Source organism: Rhinatrema bivittatum, chromosome 13 (genome assembly GCF_901001135.1).
Source record: "Rhinatrema bivittatum chromosome 13, aRhiBiv1.1, whole genome shotgun sequence".
In the NCBI taxonomy this organism is placed as follows: Eukaryota; Metazoa; Chordata; class Amphibia; order Gymnophiona; family Rhinatrematidae; genus Rhinatrema; species Rhinatrema bivittatum.
In genome coordinates this window covers 3,203,190-3,221,307 of record NC_042627.1, presented here as the reverse complement: position 1 = coordinate 3,221,307, position 18,118 = coordinate 3,203,190, and the positions used below count along the sequence as shown (strand labels likewise).

General features: G+C 44.0%; 1 protein-coding gene across 2 annotated transcripts in view; it reads left to right on the top strand.

Annotated features, from left to right (window-relative positions):
* The first annotated feature begins 2,860 nt into the window (after window positions 1-2,860).
* The window catches only part of LOC115075112 (membrane-spanning 4-domains subfamily A member 4A-like), a 36,759-nt gene continuing 21,501 nt past the window's right edge, over window positions 2,861-18,118 (top strand). Inside the window, exons 1-3 of one of the 2 annotated variants that reach the window (XM_029575311.1) lie at window positions 2,861-3,203; window positions 13,286-13,463; window positions 17,802-17,921. In XM_029575311.1, coding sequence (XP_029431171.1) covers window positions 13,296-13,463; window positions 17,802-17,921 — 288 coding nt within the window. In that variant the 5' untranslated portion in view covers window positions 2,861-3,203; window positions 13,286-13,295. The remainder of the gene's footprint in view (window positions 3,204-13,285; window positions 13,464-17,801; window positions 17,922-18,118) is intronic. The other variant, XM_029575312.1, reaches the window with a different exon arrangement.

Below are 18,118 nucleotides of genomic sequence, written 5' to 3'. Positions count from 1 at the left end.
ATATATACAAGCTGAAGGATCAGCTCCGAAGGGGTGTAGGGAGGGAGGGGGTCTGATGTGTGGCTCATTATCATATATTATCATATATTCAAGCTGAAGGATCAGCTCTGAAGGGGTGTCGGGAGGGAGGGAGGGGGTCTGATGTGTGGCTCATTATCATATATTATCATATATTCAAGCTGAAGGATCAGCTCCGAAGGGGTGTAGGGAGGGAGGGAGGGGGTCTGATGTGTGGCTCATTATCATATATTATCATATATACAAGCTGAAGGATCAGCTCTGAAGGGGTGTAGGGAGGGAGGGGGTCTGATGTGTGGCTCATTATCATATATTATCATATATACAAGCTGAAGGATCAGCTCCGAAGGGGTGTAGGGAGGGAGGGAGGGGGTCTGATGTGTGGCTCATTATCATATATTATCATATATTCAAGCTGAAGGATCAGCTCTGAAGGGGTGTAGGGAGGGAGGGAGGGGGTCTGATGTGTGGCTCATTATCATATATTATCATATATACAAGCTGAAGGATCAGCTCCGAAGGGGTGTAGGGAGGGAGGGAGGGGGTCTGATGTGTGGCTCATTATCATATATTATCATATATTCAAGCTGAAGGATCAGCTCTGAAGGGGTGTAGGGAGGGAGGGGGGTCTGATGTGTGGCTCATTATCATATATTATCATATATACAAGCTGAAGGATCAGCTCTGAAGGGGTGTCGGGAGGGAGGGAGGGGGTCTGATGTGTGGCTCATTATCATATATTATCATATATACAAGCTGAAGGATCAGCTCCGAAGGGGTGTAGGGAGGGAGGGAGGGGGTCTGATGTGTGGCTCATTATCATATATTATCATATATTCAAGCTGAAGGATCAGCTCTGAAGGGGTGTAGGGAGGGAGGGAGGGGGTCTGATGTGTGGCTCATTATCATATATTATCATATATTCAAGCTGAAGGATCAGCTCTGAAGGGGTGGTAGGGAGGGAGGGGGTCTGATGTGTGGCTCATTATCATATATTATCATATATTCAAGCTGAAGGATCAGCTCCGAAGGGGTGTAGGGAGGGAGGGAGGGGGTCTGATGTGTGGCTGATTATCATATATTATCATATATTATCATATATACAAGCTGAAGGATCAGCTCTGAAGGGGTGTAGGGAGGGAGGGGGTCTGATGTGTGGCTCATTATCATATATTATCATATATACAAGCTGAAGGATCAGCTCTGAAGGGGTGTAGGGAGGGAGGGGGTCTGATGTGTGGCTCATTATCATATATTATCATATATACAAGCTGAAGGATCAGCTCTGAAGGGGTGTAGGGAGGGAGGGGGTCTGATGTGTGGCTCATTATCATATATTATCATATATACAAGCTGAAGGATCAGCTCTGAAGGGGTGTAGGGAGGGAGGGGGTCTGATGTGTGGCTCATTATCATATATTATCATATATACAAGCTGAAGGATCAGCTCTGAAGGGGTTGTAGGAGGGAGGGGGTCTGATGTGTGGCTCATTATCATATATTATCATATATACAAGCTGAAGGATCAGCTCTGAAGGGGTGTAGGGGAGGGAGGGGGTCTGATGTGTGGCTCATTATCATATATTATCATATATACAAGCTGAAGGATCAGCTCTGAAGGGGTGTGTAGGGAGGGGAGGGGGTCTGATGTGTGGCTCATTATCATATATTATCATATATACAAGCTGAAGGATCAGCTCTGAAGGGGTGTAGGGAGGGAGGGGGTCTGATGTGTGGCTCATTATCATATATTATCATATATACAAGCTGAAGGATCAGCTCTGAAGGGGTTGTAGGGAGGGAGGGGGGTCTGATGTGTGGCTCATTATCATATATTATCATATATTCAAGCTGAAGGATCAGCTCCGAAGGGGTGTAGGGAGGGAGGGAGGGGGTCTGATGTGTGGCTGATTATCCCACTGTCTATGGAGGTACAGGTAAACCATTCAGTTTTCTTTGTCGACCCAGGCCTGTTTGAGGCAAAAGAAACTTTCTGAGTCTGCTTGGCGGGAAAATCAAATTGGACTTTAGACCCCATGAGTGGTGACAAATAAGATTTCCATGGCTCACTGGTTGGGAAACAGCACCTTATGCAATCCCTGGTATAGTCCATGATGGGCTTTTTCTGACTGGGCACTGCTTGAAGCTGCGGCTCCGCTTTCAAAAACAGAGGCCACTCTGGAGCCACTAAAGCTCAACAGTGATGGGAAATGGCCCCAGAGCAGCTGCAACAGCAGAAGAGGAAAAAAATTGTAGAAAGTGACCTAAGTAGTAAGCTAATGAAGCAACTGAAGATGTGTGAAGCAAAAAGGAGTCTTTTCAGCAGAAACTAGCGCAAGAAGAAAAGAGAGATGAACAGGCAGAAAATGACTGAGGAGGCTCAGCGAGGAGTGCTCAAAAAAGGCTTCTCGGCTTTTCTAGGCTCTAAGAGAGCTTTCCGCATTGGCGCTGTCAGCTGACATTACCTACCTGTCTGGGTTATCATCCTGTTTGCCAACAGAGAAAAAAGGATATGAGACGGGTGCGGAGAGAGAAAGATAGGGAGGAAAAGAGAAAGAAACAGAACACGAGAGGATCAAAAGAGCCAGGAAAGGATAGAAGAAGGATTTTGTTGTTAGCAGGCTTGAAGGGAAGACTTCGTTCTGCTGTCTTCCTATAACCTGTTCCTTCTCCTTTTCCAGCATGTTACCTGAGACGGTGTTTGTTCTCTGGCGGCCACATAAATAATTGCTGGGCAGAGAGAGAGAGAGAAAGCATGCCCTGCTGCACCGAACCTCACGCTCTGCCTCCTCGCAGCCCCACCTGTGCACCTGGAAAGCTGCTGACGCCAGTGAGCATCAGACAGGATTGCACACCCCCTTCCCACTTGTTTACAGCTCAGATTGCTGAATGCACTGTGGCACTCGCAGTGAGAGCGAGAGATTCACGCAGAGCCTGGCGCCAACAGTCATAGAAATCATAAATAGAGAGAGAGCGAGCTATACAGTGTTGTGAGGTCTACCAAGAGGCAAGAGAAGCAGAGAGACAGGTAGGAAGAACCAAAAGGAAAGAGACAGACTGATCTATAGGCAGGGACAGGTGTACACAGAAAACGCAGCCTGAGGGACGGTCCTGAATAAGAAAGAGAGAACTGAAGACAGAAGTAGAGAGCCAGAGGGAGGAAAATTAGACTGACGCATCACAAGGTAAGAAACTCTATATTTAAAAAGAAAGAAAAGCATCTGCTCACATAATACAGTTCTTATTTGTGCTGAGAGCTTACGTCTCTCCTGCTGTGGGAAGCTCCTGTGGCTAGTGGCTTCTTCTGGGTCAGAGCTGGCCAAGCCACCTCCAAAATGGAGCAGATCACAGTCTGAAACAATCTGCCAGAATCCGAACCAAGCCTGACCCAGTTCTCCTCCTTAAACCAGGTGATCTCTTGTTCTTGTAAGATTACTGCCAAAGATCACAGGTCAGGTGGGAGCTGCATAAATCGGAAGGTAGCTTCCTGCTTCTTGAGAACATGTGGAACGTAAATTTCTCCTCTGGCGGTGAAAAGTCACATGCTCTGGTGCAAAATGGCGCAGAGCATGAAGCTGATGACCTGGAAATGATTTAGGATTCTATAGATGTAAGAAAAGAACTAATCGTTGCTTTGAGACTAAAACATTAGGATGACAATTCCACTAGAAACATCTTCCATCTCTCCTCCACTGCCCCTTCTTGGTAGGCAAGGGAAACCTGAGCTTCTGTGCTCAGGGAGTCTGAACCGCCTTGCATTACTATCCAGGTCACCTTAACCAAAGTGAGGTAAGCAATCCCCAGCCAGCCAGGAGACCTGAGACTGAATGTGACCAAGGTGACCACCGACAGAAATCCATGGGAAGAGGGGGTAAGGAGGTCTTGTGCGAGGGGGTTGGATTACGGCAGGGGATGATTTGTGTAGGGGGCTCTTGCATTGGATGCAGATATCTTGAGTGGGAGGGGTTTAGTGGGTGGATCTGAGGTCCAGGGATCCAGGGGTCCCGGGACCCAGGACTCAAGCTGCTGGCTCTGGCCCAGAGATTTCAAGTCAGAGGATCCCAGGGTTCCTGGTTCTGGGTGGGTCCATAGGTCTCCAGATCCAGGGATTGCTGGACTGTATCCTGGGTTTGAAGTTCCTGGGTTTGAAGTTCCTGTACCAGATACCTGCAAGACCTCAGACCCCACCCCACCCCCAACTCAAAAAACGTTTTCGTGCCCCCTTTCCCCTTCTTACTGCATTTTCCTTTGTGCCTGTTATTACATTAGTGAGCATCATTATGTTGCTACATCAGTAGTAAACATTACATTTTAAGACACGTGTTTTAGCGCAGTTTAGTTCATTGTTCCAAAATGTAATGAATAATGTACTTCTATCCCAGTGGTGAACTGAGCAGCCACTGGTTAGGGACGAACTGAATGGAGAAGGCTGGAAACCCAACCATTGTCTCCTACCCTACCCTGGCATCTGCACCTTGGGATGGATGTGAATGATTGATGGGGGTGTATATATATATATATATATATATATATATATATATATATATATATATATATAGTACACGGCTCTTAGGTGCTCTAGATGACCCTTACAAGCCTTGTTGCCTTCCTGCCGCCCTACCCCAATTCTTCACAACATAAAATTAAAGATCATGCATTTATTTATGTTGAAAATATTTATTTACCACCTATCCACTATTCTAGACAGGTTACCAACTACTTTCATAATGTTACCCATCCCAGTGTGCCTATCCTGCATGGGTGGGGCTCTCTGGGGCTGGAACCTCTCAAGCTCCTACTCCCAGGGCCAGATGCTTTGTAGGTGGGAGGGAAGATTTACTTCCAGGGTACAGTGTGACGGGGGTGACCGTTTTTTTTTTTTAATCCTTTATTTATCATTTTCAATATATACAAACAATGTTTGCAATAGGAAATACATGATCTGATTGCGGTACATAAATAATAAAGAAAATCTATAATGGTAATTTCAATGGGCTCTTATCTCCATTGTAAAGCACTACTGACATTTTACCACAGCCATGTTCATTCAGTATTAATCACATTTGAGGGGACATTGCACTACATACAGAAATCATTGGGAGTATTTTTACTTCAATTTATAAACAAAAGGGCCCATAATACCTGCCTGTTTTATATTCCTTTATTCCTTAATTCATTATTGGGGATGAGGCTGGAATTTTCCTCTGTTCTAAAAAATCTTTAAGTTGGTCAGGGGAGAAAAAAATAAATACATCATTTTGTTTTCTCAGGACACACTTACACGGAAATCTTAAGGTGAAAATAAATCCCATATCAGTTACCTCCTGGCGTAAGGCCAGGAAGGCTTTCCTACGTAATTGTGTTGAGAAAGCAAGATCAGGGAATATCTTTATCTGTTTTCCCATATAGTTGACTGGATATTTTTGGAAATAATTTTTCATTATCAAGCTTATATCCTCTAATATGGAGAAATTGGCCAAAAGAGTCCCCCAATCAATTACCTGGTTACTAGACTCAAGAAAATTTGTTAGATCACCCTGAAAGGGTTGTTCTAATCTATCTTCTGGAATTCTTTTTTTTGGTATAAAATAACAATTAAGTACAATGATTTTATCTCCAGCAACAGAGCCAAGTATTTCCTTAAGCAAATTTTTTAAAGTAATATGGGGTATTTCCCCAATTACTCTGGGAAAATTCATGATTCTCAAATTATATTTCTTGGCTGTGTTTTCTAGAGATTCAAGCCTTCTAGAGATTATTTCTCTGTCTTTGACAACAGCTACTTGGAATTCTATATTTTTCTTTTGGGAATTCTCCAACTCTTTGGTCCTGTCAACCAACTCTTTAATTTGTTTCTGTGTTTGTAGCGTGTCCTGTTGAGTTCCTGTTATTAAACTATCCACTTTCTTTTCTAACCCTTTAATATTCAAAAGCATTCCTTCCATCATCCCCCAAAGTGAATCTAGGGTTACCACTGTTGGGCGGGTAGGGAGGTCAATAATACTGATATCTCGGAGCTTTTGATCTAAATTCCCTCCCTCAGGATTTTCCAACCTCAGGTCACCTATTCCACTTCCTGAAGTTGAGTCCAAGATAGCAGCCGCCCCCTCTACGATGTTCTCTACAATACCCTCCTGGGTACTGTCCGCCAGTCTTTGTGCAGGGGGCATGCCGATGTTAGGGCTTAATGAAGCCTCGTTTGTAGGCCCACTCAGCCCTCCCTGACTGAGAGGCACATCAAAGTCTTTGGACTTCATTTCATTCAGCGCAGGTGAAAGGAGAAATCTGCTTATCTCCTGCTGAATTGGAGACGGCAAGGGAAGTGGTGGAAACACTCGCACCTTGCCCTTCCTTTTTGGAGGCATTTTGCTTTAGTAATAGCAGATTCACACAGTTTATGACGCCAAACTTTGTGTGCAATTGTTGGTAAGCAGAGAAGATACTATTTTAACAAGCAAAACAAACGAAAAACAGTACCTGGTTACACCCAACAGATGTTTGCCGTCATCCGGCGATTCCGGGCGAAGCCGGGCAAAGCCGTCTCGCCGCGCGCCCCTTTAGCACGCGCGGCTTCAGCAGCGCGCCGGCTCTGCTGCGCGCCGCTGCTAAGCTCCCCTAAAGGGTAACTTCCGGGATCCGCCTCAGGGTCCGCCCCTCACGTCGCGGCGTCGGCGGGTCAGCTGGAGCTCACGGCCGGCAAGGGGATTCCCTGCCCCGTTCTCAACAGCCTCAGGTGGCTGGTCTGTTCTTTTCTCTGCGCCCTCGGTTCAAGAACTCGGAAGCCCCGCTTAAGAGGGCAACCTCCGGGATCCGCCTCAGGGTCCGCCCCTCACGTCGCGGCGTCGGCGGGTCAGCTGGAGCTCACGGCCGGCAAGGGGATTCCCTGCCCCGTTCTCAACAGCCTCAGGTGGCTGGTCTGTTCTTTTCTCTGCGCCCTCCGGGGGTGACCGTTTTACACATTCTTTTTTCCTTGGTGTTCCCCTGGGGAGGATACTTGTCCTTGAAATGAGTGCAGTGAGTGTCTACTCACGTTCAGAAAAAAAACTCAAGACTTGGCTATTTCTACTAGCCTTCCCCTGATCTGTGACCTCCCCACTCCAAGGTCCTCTAGTCGATGTACCCCAATTCTAACATTGTATATGACCTGATATTATTTAGTTCTTAGTTACTCATGCCTCTGGCTCTTCCTCCTCCGAGTACCCCCTGTTTTATTGTAACTTTTCGCTATATTTGTTTATGTTAACGTTATTGCCCCATTGTTCCTTGTAAACTGATATGATATGATCTGTATCATGAATGTCGGTATAAAAAAGCACTAAATAAATAAAAGAAATACACTGGAGTTACTGATTTAGTGTCTAAAATTAGTCTTCACTGTTTAAACACTGATGATAAATGGCACAATAACTCAAACTGCAGCACCACAGAATTCTCGGTTCCTTTCTATCTGTGCAGGGCCAGGGAAATATCCAATCTCTTGGATTAGATAAAGTGGAGCTCCCAGTTGGACAGAGCCTCTTTAGACTGGTCAAAAACCCCTTCCAAGCTGATAAAAATGGTAAAAGTCTATGGCACAGAGAGTAAATCTGTTGTGGACATGGACCCTGTAGGGCCCCATCATCGACTGGCGGATCGGCTGTGACAGAGGCCCAACTGGAGCTTCACCTATTCTAGCCCACGTTCCCCTCAGGTGCAGGAGTTGACAGGATTTAGGCATAGGCCTCTAATGATGAGGTGATGGTCGGTAGTTGAGTCACAAGCCAGGGTTCAGGGCAGGCTGAATGCAGGCAGAGTCAGAGGCAGGCCGCTGTCAGGGCAGGTGGCATTTAGGCTGATCAGAGTCAGGCAGTGGTCAAGGTAGACAGAGTTTGATCATAGTTAATGAAGGCACTGGTCAGTGGCCAGCAGAGTTCTATCATAGCTGAGAGAGAGGCAGGCAGTGGTCAGTGGCACGCAGAGTTCAATAAGAGTTGTAATCAGCAAGCCAAGGTCAGAATCAGAGATCTGTCCGAGGGAAGACAGGGTGGATGGGCAGACAAGGAGGCAAAAAACAGCACAGGCAGAGAAGATACTGAAGAACTGAAGACTGACCACAGGACTAGACAATGGAACTCGGGAATGAGGACCAGGGCTGACAAGATGAAGACCAGGAATGAAAACCAGGAACAAGGACAGCAGGAACACACAGAGGCAACTTGCTTTGCCAACGAGGTAGACAACCCATTGCCAAGGTACAGGAGAGACATCTGCAAGGGCCTTATATGTGGCTCAGGAGCGTGAGTCTTCCCACCACTGGCCCTTTAAATTAGGTGAAGTCAGTGCACACACACCTTAAGGAGCAGGACCCAGTGGTATCAGCGGCATCCTGCCATGTTGTGGTGCGGCTTCCCATTAGGAAGGGTGGCCCAGCATCAGAGAAGGGCAGTGGAATCCTGCAGTCGGGATAAGTGTAGAAGCTTGCAAGCTCCTCCTGCAAGCTCTCTCTCAAACCCCCTACCTGAAGGTCTCGGTTTTTTGGGATAAAGGGTGTGAAACTCCTTTGACTTAGGGAATAGCCACTGCTATTACTGGCATTAATAGCATGGGATCTACTTAATGTTTTGGTTACTTGCCACTAACCTGGATTAGCCACTGTTGCTCTGACCCAATATGGCAACTTTTTATGTTCTTACTTCTTAGAAGATTAGCATCCAGAATTTTGGAAGCGGGTTCCCATGTGTTCTTCTTAGGCCTGTACCCCTTCCATGAGATGAAGTACTCCCATCTCTTTCCCCGATGCCTAGAGTCCAGAATCTCCTTTACCTCATATACTGTGCTGTCTTTGGAAGTCATTTCTTGAGCTTTAGGTGGTGTTCTTGAAGGCCAGGAAAGTATCAAGGGCTTTAGGAGCGATACATGAAACACGTGTATCCACAGCATGGGTGGCAACTTTAGTTGGCAAGTCATGGGTCCTAACTGGCAGAGAATGGATTTAAATAATTGGGATAAATTCTAATTAAGACTAAAAGTGAAAAGATTCCAAAGAAAGCATGTAACCATCACAAGCGGTAAAGCCAGAGCTGAACACCACTGTTCTGCCTGACCTGACCTTAGAGGAAAGGCCTGATAAGGAAGATATGATAGAGGCAATTAGAAACCTGTAATGTATCAATGTACAGCAGGCACACCTCTTTCAAAGGAAAGGAGACTCTGGAATGATACGTCACGGGATGAAGGTGAAAGGATTAGACTCAGGAGCAATCTGCTCCTTTACAGAGAGCAAGGCAGATACAGGGAAGGTGGTGGAGTTCAAGAAAGCAAGGGACAAACACAGGTGATCTCTGAGGGAAGGTAGGGAATGGATTGTAGAAATGGACAGACTTCTTCTGCCATCGTGTTAACGATTCTGTGGCCGAGGAAGATACATTTTAGAATCTGAAATTCATTGAGAATGGGAGAAATATTGCAGAAAAGCTTTTTTTATTCATGTTCAGGTATGCCTTAGCCTGGAAAAGTTGGAAAGCACAGGTGTAGAAAGAATCTGTTTCATTATTAACCTTACAGGTTAAACTATTTTTTGAACATTCAGATACGGAAATTCATCTTTATGTATGAAAGAGGCACACAAGGATTAGTTTCTTCTAATATTTGCATTCCTACTTTGGCACCGTAATCTCTTCATATAAAACGTTACCTGTAACAAGATATTTTAATAACATACTGTACTGTAATAATGCAACCAGGAGTTTATATTCAGTTTTCTGTCTTAAAAAGAGTAAAAGCTATTTTGTGCACCCTGCACAAAGTGAAAGCAGCAAGGCCTTGCCTTCCCATGAGTAAAACGTGCTGTTGTCATGGAGCGGAGGAAAAGCAGATCCCTCGAAGCAATGTTTCCATTATGAGAGGCTGAATACGTCAACGGGACTCCGGGCCACCTCCACCTCTGCTTTCTTAGGTCAGAATTGCTGGGGGGATCCTCACAATATGTAATATAGATTGAAACATAAAGTGAATTTGAGACAACCCCCCACCAAAAAAAAAAAAAAAAAATTTCAAGGAATATAATAAAAGCCATGCTGGGTTAAATCAAGGCCCTTCAGACTCGGCATCCTGTCTCCATCAGAGGCCAGTCCAGGTCACAAGTTCTAGGCAGGTCCTGGGAAGGAGACATCGCTCCTGTAACTCACTCTCTGGGAGGGCAATAACTTTCTTTAATCTACCTCGCTAAAAACGTTTCCTCTAGGGACTTGTCCAAACCTCTTTATTAGCTTTATATCATTAACATCAAATGAATATAAAACGGAAAATGATATAACATATGCTAAAAAAAAAAAAAAGAAAACGTATCACAGAATAATCAGTAATTATATCAACTGGCTCACATCACTCAAGGACGACTTGCAAAAGGAGGAAAACAATTAATAGAAACATTTCCACAAGGTAGAGAGAACATATCTCTTTAATTACCACATTTGTGCAACTATTCTAGAGGGAAGAGACAGGAAATCATTGAGCAGTTTTACACCCAAAAAAAGTATTCTTTGGGTACAATATTAAGCATTTACATGGAAACTTGAGAAAGCAGGTCACCCCTAAGGACAAAAACTTCTGCCCGAAGGAGAAAAACCACTTTCTTCTGCACTGAGTAACATCAGCAACATCTGGGAAAAACGCATACCTTCTGGCCACAAAACTGGTCGTTTTTATTTGAAAAGTATTTTGAGTATTTTAGAAAAACCATATCTTTGTCACCTTCAGCGCAGAAAGTCACTAGAAGCATCCTCTTACAGGAATATCGTCAGCAGGCAGGTCTGGACTATTAGAAAGTAGCAGCGTCCCTTCTCCCCCACTCACAATGAACTGTCGCCTTCTTTTTGAAAGATGATAAATCTTGGCCAGAGCTGCTTGGTTTTCAGAGGAACCCAACTTCTCCCATAACTATTTTTTTTAAACAATTCAGTTGGTGACCACAACCTAGTGACAGGGAAGTTTAAGAATCCCGGCTTCCTCCCTCTCTGTTTTCACTGGCCTGCAGCGTACCATGAAGCAGCGAAATTATCTTCAGCCGGTGAAGATTTTAAAGATTGTTCTGGAGCTAACTGAGACTTCAGCACAGAAACATTACTTTCAAGAGATTTCAAAATGGTTTTCATGATCGTGAAATTTCAACTGAGACTCTTCAAACAATGTGCACATCTGTGTAGTAGATTGGGACATCATTCTTTCCATTTTTAATAGATAGATCTCCAAATATCCCCTAGGGAGATATCATTAGGAACAACAAAGTCATCAGCTGATTCAGTCAGATGGCAAAAAGGAGATGGAGCAAAATCTAGTGAGGCATTTAAACTAACAGCAAAAGTCTAGCCTTCTCTAGCCAGAGCCTCTTCACCAGCAGTGCCGTCCCTTTCTTCACTAGGGCCAGAGTCTCTCCATCCAAAGCCACCCTCAAGGGTTGCAGAAGTGGTAAAGCTGAGCTTGGGCTAAGGGAAGCCCCAGAAGAAAAAAAAGAGGCCTCTACTTTCTCATCCACTGATAATCACATGACGTGATAATCCATAGGCCCGATAGGGGGCATAGGAGAAGAGTCAACAATTTTACCCTTCCCTTTCATCTACATAAGTTTTACTCACCCAGTCTCTTTTAATCCTTTTTGTTTATTTTTAATTTATAGCTCCATACATTACTGTTCACTGTAAAGGCCCCCATGCCTATTTGTTATCCTTGATTTCATTGTGGCCTGGATTGGCCATGGTTGGAAGCAGGATGCTGGGCTTGATGGACCCTTGGTCTGACCCAGTATGGCATTTTCTTATGTTCTTATGTAAGTTCTTTTTCACTCAACGCACAATTAAACGCTGGAATTTGTTGCCAGAGGATGTGGTTAGTGCAGTTAGTATAGCTGGGTTTAAGAAAGGGTTGAATAAGTTCTTGGAGGAGAAGTCCATTACCTGTTATTAAGTTCACTTAGAAAATAGCCACTGCCATTAGCAATGGTAATAGACTTAGTTTTGGGGTACTTGCCAGGTTGTTATGGCCTGTATTGGCCACTGTTAGAAACAGGATGCTGGGCTTGATGGACCCTTGGTCTGACTCAGAATGGCATGTTCTTATTCTCTCATCGGCGGGTAAAAAATCATACATGTGACACTCAATGTAAAAGACTGGAAAGCCCCTCTCTTGCTGCTGGCCTGCAGCCTTATGAGGTGAAGGACTTGCATTTCTACATAATTAAAATATTATCCCTTTCTAAAGGAGGTCATCATACAACTCTTTTGTTACAAAAAAGAAAAGAAATAGATCTATGTAATGGATCTACTTAATCCGAAAAGAAATAGATCTATGTAATGGATCTACTTAATCCGAAAATTTTATACACAGAGATTGAATGGAAGACTCTTTTGATTGATAAATCTATGAAGGTTTAGACTTGGTCCTCTGTTTTCCAAGTTAGTAGTGTGAGTGAATGAATTTTTAGTATTATAATTGATCACAGGATATTTCGGTCAGACTGAAGAGGTATTTTAATTGGGTCATCAGAATTCTGTATTTTGAACAGGTTGGTCTAGTTGAGAAAGACTTCTGATTGGGCCACTGGCATCATATGATTCAGTTAAGGGTTTTTGATAGCTGTAAATGTTTGTAAGCCTTTGAGATGAAGCTTTTTTGATGGTCTTTTTGAGTCTGGAATGTTTTGGGGTATGTACATTAAAACAATATTATAAGAAAAATGATTTTGTGCATCACTGACAGGGTTGTAATGCTATGGCAGAAGCCATTGGGTTCTCACTAGTGATTATGGTATGTTATATAGAAATCTCATGCCAAATATTTATTTAGTCCTGTAATGTGTGGTTATTAAGGACACTGTGCAATTTAGCTGAACTGATACCATTATTTGGATGCATTCTGTGAATAGTTAAAACCTTATTTTATGTAAATAGAATATATGCATTCATAAGTAGCATTTACATGGTCTGCTGGTATTTATGTATAGCATTGATTATGTGTTTTCTGTATAAAGTTTTACATGGATACATCCTAAATATTGTTTTATAAACTTTCCAACACGAATGTGACTTCCTTGATGCAAAGCAAGATCTGTGCAATAAAATGTAGGAGCTGATAAATGTATTTTGCATTGAGTTGTGGGGGGGGGGGGGTTTATTTTTGAAACTATATCTTAAATGGTGGAATGTACTCTAATAATGTACCATTTGGATAGCACATAAGTCCAGACGATAATTATTTGATTATATATTTTGTTTCACTTTTCTGTTTCCTGCAGATTGTGAGCGATGAATCCGACAGTAACTGGAAGCAGCGGGGTGGTAGTAATCACTCAGGTTATCCCACCAAATGGCCAACAAATTCTACAGGTGGGACCCAATGCCCTTCAAAATGCCCTGTGCCAGGTCCCAGAGGCTCTGAAGAAGTTCTTCAAAGGAGAACCGAAGGCTTTAGGAGTAAGTCTGTTCTGTCTTACCCAGAAATCGGCCCAATTAGAGCAACGTCCTGAAAGCATGCCCATGAGGGCACTGCACAACTGGTCTATTTATCAGTATCATCCTCATGACAAGTGGACAAACCAGTTCGGAATAAATCTAAACTGGAGAGTTTCAATAATCAGAGTCAAAATGAGATAATTGCAAACCAATTTGCTACTCATGTGGATTTTTCTTGACGTGGCTCATCTGGTATCTGCCCAGTTCAGGTCCTTCAGACGCAGATGACAAAGATCTGTGCATGTGTATTGCATGTGACACATGTGTATGTGCATGTGTGCTCAAAGATTTGTGATGACTACTTTGAATAGTTTAAATCCATGAATATTGACATCGGACAGGAATGACAATGTTCGTAATGACCACACTGAGGAAAGTGCGTGAGGTGCTGCTGCTCTCTTATTATTTCTAACGTTTTATTTTGGTTTTCTTCCTTTTACTTTTCCTCCCCTTTTTCCTTAGAATTTCTTCCAATCTGGTTTCTTTTTCTCCTTTTAAAATCCTCTCTGTATTTTCTTCCCAAGCTGCTCTCTAAAATGCTCACTCCTTTGATGACAAATCGGCTGCCACTCTTGACATTTGTCTTTCTTTAAATTGATTGTTGCTGGCTCTCTCTCTCTCTCTCTCCTTCTTCTCTTTCAGTATTCTCAAACACCCTCTGAATCTCTGCTCATGGTGGTGATGGTTTCCTGGCTTTTCCCTTCCCTTTTCTTCACCTCCACTATTCCCTGTTTTTCTTCTTTTGAATGTCGCATTTCTGATTTCATTCCACCATTAAGAGGGCAACGTTCAAATCCATTTATGTAGGTAAACAGCAAAGCCCATCCTCAATGCAGTGTTCCAGCTTCTGTCTAACTAGCCGTAGTTGATATTTATCTTCCTTCAGCTCTTGTTGTTCTCTTTTCTTATCTTGCTTCTGGTTCCTTACTTCTCCTTTTTAAAGCCTATCACTCTGTTTCTCTTCCTTCATGCCTTTCTCAGGTTATGGAGCATGCAGTCCACCACCAGCTCATCCTCTTCTGCTCTCGATCTATTTTAGTCTCTGTATAATCCCTTTCACTTTACTAAGACTGTTCTTGTTCACTTGGTTCATCATCTTTTTCCTTGTTGCTTATCTGGTTTTCTACAGTTCTGATCCTACTAGACCTATCATCTGTTTTTTACACAACAGAACACTTTCTCTTGCGAGATACCATTTCCTTCTTGGGAATACTGGGAGAGCCCTTTAGTGAATGACATCTTAGTTGTCTAATCATTCTTTCTCTGCTCTTGCTAAATCCTTTTCTAGGGATGCACATTCATTTACAACAAATGCATAAAATGCAAAAAATGAGACTATTTTTGTTTCACTGACAGATCCCCAAAACAAAGGGAGGGTGCCCCTGAATTTAAAAGAAAATTGTTGTTTTATTTATGTTTCCCTTTCAAGTCTATGGCACATTGAAAAGTGTTGTAGAGAGAAAGCTGAAGAGATTAGATGGTAACTATAGTAACCAACTCTTGCCTATGTGAGGTAGCAGAGAGGAGGTGGATGAGGCAGATGATACTAGCATGGCGGAGATTATACACAATAAAGGGAAAGAACAATTGCAAGCCTGAACAGCCAGCTCCTTCCCCTAATAATCTGTACAGAAATGGCATCAGGCCTCCTCCAGGAATTTCCTCTATCTTCTTCCTGTGTAGAGCTTTGTACCAATTTGGTTGGTGCCCTTTGACCCTCATTTGTAGCTTGGGATGTTATTGCCACTTTGTGCCTCTCATTATGCTTTGGGCTCATCGTGTCACTTTTTCAGCTGCTATTGTTGTTCTCTTCTCCCATCTTGGTGCCTTAAGTTGCTCATGCCACATGGTGCCACTTTTCCCCTCTCATGCAGCCTTGGGGCTTGATGATTCTGCTGTTGGTGCCCTTTGCTCCTCTGACAGTGCTTTGGAGAACTCCTGCCACTGCTGGCAGTGTTTGGCCCATTGCAGGTCCTTGGCTCTTCAGGCCACGTTGGGTGACACATTGACATAGTCTTGATGCACTGGAGTGCCTTCACCCTTCTGATGACGTCTACCTTCAAGCTTCATTAGAAGTGATTTAAAAAGCCCCAATCTGGGAGCCCAAAATAGGCTGCATTGCTTTCCCCGTTGACTTTTATGAATGAATGAAGCAAATAAATGAAAATAAATTGTTTGAAATGAAGCAAATTAATGATTGTGACTTACAAAATGAATAAACTGAATGAAAATATGGGCCTATGCCTATTCTTTTTCTGATCCTTCTCTTGCATTTGGCGTCCAGCAACGCTATTGTGGGTTTCCTTTTCTTTTCCATCTGTCTGACTGATCTTGACTCTCCTAGTTCCTCTTTTAACTGTCACTATCATGGTTATGTTAATGATTGTAGATCTTTTTAAGATGTTTCCCTTTTACTTGAATGTCTCCTTCCCTCTTCCTGTCTTTCCACAATTACTACCAGGATGAACTCCAGGCAGCTCATGCTCTATATCTCGGCTAAGCTTTCTGACTCAGCTTGGCTTCACTACTCCTTCCTCTTTTTCTTCTATTTAAAAATTCAGTCTCTCCATCTATTCCATACTCTCTCTCTATTTACATTCAGTGCCAGAACTGGGGTGGTGGAAGACGGGGGGGTGGGGATGGCATTTGCCCCAGAGGTCAGGCCCAAGGGGGTATCATCAGTAGGGCTGCATTTACCTGTGGGCATAGCAGGGTGCTCACTCCAGTGACTGTGCCCCGAACCTGAGGCAACAGAGAACCGCGCTCTGCTTCTTGCTCCAGCAAGGAGGGAGCCTGGAGCAGACAGAACACAGTTCAAAGCTTTTCTTCTCCTCTCGCTACCCCCTCCCTTTCTGCAGGGAAGAGCAGGAGGGGAGGGGGTAAAGCAACAAAGAAGAATTCTATTTGCAGTTTGTGATCCCTTGTTCTGTACTGGGCGAGTGTCTGTGTCCTGCGTGTGTGGCAGAGGTGAGGTATCACTAGCAGGCAGGCTCTGTACCAGTCCAGCTCCTTCTTCTTTCCCAATAGAAGATGTCTCGGTGTTTTAGGGCCGGGTGAAATATTTGAGGTGTTGCCTTTGCATTCTGGGAGTTATTGCCATTTTGGTATGGCAGGTTTGCTCTATGGCCTCTAAATGGCTTTTTTGCAGGGGTGTGTGTTACTTCACCTGGTATCTGGCTATTTAGTTTTTTATTCTATTTATATTCCACCTTTTTTGTGACTGGTCAGCCACTTCAAAGCGAACTGTAATCAGGTACTGTAGGTACTTCCCTGTCCCCAGTGGGCTGGAAGATTTTACCTGCATATTTTCACTTCAGTAAAGTAGATGCATATTTATTCTCTGAAAATTGCCCCTGGAAAATGTAACCGAAGAGATTTTCTTCAGGCACTTTGTGCGTTGTTACTGAAATATGGTGAGTAGTAAGGGGAAGCATCCCAGTTCAGCCCAGTCGGCCATTTCAATTTACCTTCAACCAATACAGTATGAATTTCTTCTGATTGGGCCTTTACTGAGGGGCAGGGGAGTTTGCAGTCTGCTGCTCCTGGGCAGGGAGTTAATGTGGGAGACATTTCTATTACTGGGCAAAAGAGGAGAGAGGAGAGACTGCTGCTGGGCAGGGGGGAGAAGAGGACAGGTGGGTGGGAGAGAGGAGAGATACTGCTGGACAAAGAATGGGTGAGAGAGATGGAGAACGGATGCTGCTGGACAAGGAGAGAAGGAGGAGAGAGGGATGCATGACGAGTGGGTAGGGGGTGAAAGAGAAAGGCAGATGATACTGGAGAAGGGATGAGGGGGATGCTTTGCTGAGATAGCGCTGCCACTATGGTGGAGCAAGCACTGGTAAATCAAGGGGGAGAGCACAGGCTCCAGCTGCAGGAAAAGCTGCGACTGGCGCTGTCTTTGTTCACCTCTCAGCTTCCAGCTGTTCAATATCTGAAAAGTTGTGTTCTTATCTCTTTTGGTTCCTGTGTTCTTTTCCTCGTTTCCTTCACCGCCGGCCTGCCAGCCACAAATCTACCTTAATCCCCTCAGATCTTGTAGATTTCTTCTGCTCACCTTCTCCTCTCTGAGTCCCTCTCATGTACCATTGCCAATATGAAATTTTCTCACTTTTAAGATAATTTATGACTCTGCGCTGCACTCTGTGACGCAAACCCGTCCGGAGAGACCCTTCCCACCTCCAGGGCCTTCTCCTGCTCGCACCATTCTCCCTGTTGATATTCAGAAGCTCTGAATTAAAATTTAACAACGGAAATAAATAAATACGCGAATGTCCTAATGTACTGTTTCATCGCCAGGTCACCCAGATCCTGATAGGCCTGATCCAGATCATCCTGGCCATCATTCTGGCTACTGCCATCCCTGCCGTCTCAGTCATATCTGTGTACATCGGAGTCCCTTTCTGGGGCGGTCTGTTTGTAAGTACCTGGAGTATTTCACTCTTATTGTCCCACGGAAGAGTGCATGTACGGGCGTAAGCTGGGCTGAAAGCACAACATATCTGCAGGAGCTGCTCCTGGGGGACATGCTTTGGGTGTGATGTGAAAATCATGCGTGTAGACTGCACTTTCAGCTCCACACCCCTCATTTTTCATGAACAAAAGTACCTGTAATG